General features: G+C 48.8%; 1 protein-coding gene across 1 annotated transcript; it reads left to right on the top strand.

Moving 5' to 3' along the window:
- Positions 1-1,315: 1,315 nt before the first annotated feature.
- On the top strand, positions 1,316-3,054 carry LOC147902515 (aspartic proteinase nepenthesin-1-like). The gene has a single exon (XM_087373749.1). The coding sequence runs from the start codon at positions 1,317-1,319 to the stop codon at positions 2,772-2,774; it is 1,458 nt and encodes a 485-aa protein (XP_087229875.1). The 5' UTR covers position 1,316; the 3' UTR covers positions 2,775-3,054.
- Positions 3,055-3,288: the final 234 nt, after the last annotated feature.

Here is a 3,288-nt window from a genome sequence, read left to right on the forward strand (position 1 = left end):
TCAATGGTTTAAGAGGAGATTTTATCGCATGAATCATTTTTTGATTGGCGGAGTGAGGCGGACACATCGCACGGGCAAGCTTGGGATGCCGAACGCCCAGCCCATCCGGCCTCGTGTGTGAAATGCAGTTTGATGGGCTTCTGAATTTCACTGGAGGAGTGACTTTGCACTTTCATGGGCTTCTATGGGAGGAGAGACTTTTTTTCAACTTGTCCACCAGTGCGGATCATGTGTGTGAAACCAGCGTGCACCAGCCTTGGCGGTATCGAACGAATTGTCACTCTCTGTTTGGCGCGACGACTATTTCCCCGATGGCCTACAGATCTCGATCTCGTAAATCGAATTTGAGCTGCTTGAGTGTGAACAGTGGGAAGCTCATAAAGTTACTCATACTGTAATACTATATACATGTTATGGACTCTTTGCTGTGATTAATGCTGGCTCTCGGATTCCCAGCACTGCGAGGAAGGGAGCATTGGAGCAAGTTACAACGAAATCCACTGTCCACAATCTACTTTACTTCCCCAATTAACCCTTTCTGATCATCGATGTAGCACTGATTGGAACGAGCAGAGGCGTGTGTGGATGGATGGTGATACCATAGTTGGTGCGATGGGCGACAGGAGACCGTGAAGTGCATTGGGGAGGTAGCGTCCGAGCGGCAGCCATGGTTGACTGATTGATAGGGAGGCGGTGGAGGTACTAAAATATGCTTGCTGAGAAGAATTTCCAAGGGATTAGATTTCGCTCTCGCTGTCTCTCTATACGTGTGGAAATAGCGGGGGAACGTGGGCATTGGGCAGTCTCATCCATCAAAAAATGAAGAAATAATAACGAGAAGAACTAGAAGACGACAAAGTATAAAACTTCTGAATCATACCTATTACCATGCACAGATTGATTTCAAACATGGTATCCAAACGAGAATGAAAGTCGAGACTACAACCAAGAACCATGCACAGCTTCATTTCACCTCGCTGCATTTCGAAATCTACCGGTCTCATTATCTGAAGCAATCCTTCCATCGACCTCGATTCACGTTACTTTCACGATTCGTCTAGCAATCTATCAAGTAGAGTTCTCTCATGCAACTTCCTATAGCAACGCGCTTTGCCAAAGGCCTGTTGAACTCCTCAATCCTGATCTACTCTTCTCTCTCTCTCTCTCCCTCTCTCTCTCTTTCTCTCTCTCTCTCTCTCTCCTTCCAAGCAACTCCCCACGGTCAACCGACTGCTCCCCTCCCTTCCTCTTATACCCAGCAGCCCTCCTTCCATCTTCCCTCATCTGCATCGCACCTGCCCTGGCTCTCACCCACCATGCCGCACGCCCCAGCTTCCCTCTCCTCCTCCTCCTCCTCCTCCTCCTCCCTACTCCTCCTCCTCCTCCTCCTCCCTTCTCTAGCTTCCAGCCTTCTTGCCCTCCCCCAGCTCCAACTCCTCCAAAATTCCGATACGACTGCCAGCTTCCCCGTCTTCCACCACATTACCCCCCCGCTCCTCCCCGCCCTCGATCGTCGACTTACGCTTGACCTCGCACAGAATTCCTCCTCCCCTCCAGCCAACCTCCGTAGCCAACTCATCACCCTCAATGAACCCTTCGGTCAATACTTTGCCGTCTTGCAGCTGGGTTCCCCCGCCAAGGAGATAGCCGTTATCATTGATACAGGAAGCGAATTGTTGTGGGTGCAGTGCGAACCCTGCTTGCAATGCGGGACGCAGATCCGCGATCCCATCTTCGATCCAGCTCAATCGTCGTCCTACAAGGCATTAGCGTGTAATGCCTGCATCGGCGATGCAAGCGTTGCCGTGGCGTGCTCCACGACCGACCAGTGCGTTTATGGCGTCACTTACGGAGATAACAGCAACAGCACAGGTTTCCTTTCAACAGAGACCCTGACCATCCCGACTGCCAAAGGGTCACCGTTTCAATTGACGGAGACTGTTTTTGGATGTGGATTCAATAATACGGGCGTAGAGTCATCACTCAATGCTTCGGGCTTGATGGGGCTCGATCGAGGCAATTTCTCCATACCTACTCAACTGGGAGTCGATGTATTCTCCTACTGTCTTCCTGATCGTGTGCACAACCTTCAGTCCACCGGTTACTTAACTTTTGGGAAAAGCAGCAGTGCGTCTCCGAATCTACAATATACTCCCCTCATACAAAACAATTTTACTCCGTTTCTTTCCCAATTTTACTATCTGAACATGACTGGAGTCAGCGTGAACGGTAATCTCCTAGATATCTCCAGCTCCGCCTTTGAGATTGTCTCAGGAGATGGAGGAACGGTCATCGATTCAGGAACCACGTTAACGAGCTTTGTAGACATAGCATACACCGCAGTTGCCGACGCGTTCGTCGCTGCGATAGATCCCTCCGTGCACAGGGCTAATATACCGGATGATTCTACTGACTTGTGTTACCAAGTCCCCTTATCCCAGCAGAATGCCCCGACTGCTCCGAAAGTAACACTTCACTTTGCTGGTCCGGTTGATATTGACCTTCAGACAGATCATCTCTTCCGCCTCGTTGGCTACGATTCTACATACAATAACTACTGCATGGCTTTCAGCAATGCAGGGAAGGGGTCTGGCGCCAAGAATTTCTTCGGGAACTATCAGCAACAGAATTTCCTGGTTGAATATGATGTGGGCAATTCTAGAGTTGGCTTTGCTCCCACCCAATGTAGTCAGGGGAACTCCTTCAACTCATGGCAGTCTTTCACACGCTTAGTTTGGATCTTTCCCTCGCTATTGTTGATATTGACACTATAGCGCGCGTCTAGAGATAAGTAAAATCTCTTCATTCCCTAGCTTCTGTCGTAGATGACAGCCCGAGTTTCCAGCTCGATTCAATCCTCAATCATGAGATTGCATCTTACCTCATACATTAGACTTCGCATCGGTAAGTCGAGAATTCACGTCCTGATTCAGGGCGGGTATTCAGATATTCGGGTATTTAGAATATCTGAGGACAATTCTGGTCTACCGTTTGTGTGTGGCCTTGTAAAAACTTTTATCCTCCGAGTTTCACGCGGAGCATAAGTTTATTCTACAAACGTCCAAAACAGGATCGTGCGTTCTCGATTGAAAATTCAAAATCTTTGTATGAATGCCAATGGCTATTGTTCTTAGGCAGTTCTTCCACTAGCAATGGGAACCATTTATCATGTTTGCGGAGAGGGCACAATACTCCGTCGTTGTTGATTTAGGGATCTCCAAGTTTCCACGCAGGAAGGTGACGAAGGAAATCTCACAAGGTTAGATGTCATTTGGTTTGAGCACGTCA

This window comes from Dipteris shenzhenensis, chromosome 4 (genome assembly GCF_047967505.1).
Source record: "Dipteris shenzhenensis isolate YYH24624 ecotype China chromosome 4, Dip_SZ_1.0, whole genome shotgun sequence".
Lineage (NCBI taxonomy): Eukaryota > Viridiplantae > Streptophyta > Polypodiopsida > Gleicheniales > Dipteridaceae > Dipteris > Dipteris shenzhenensis.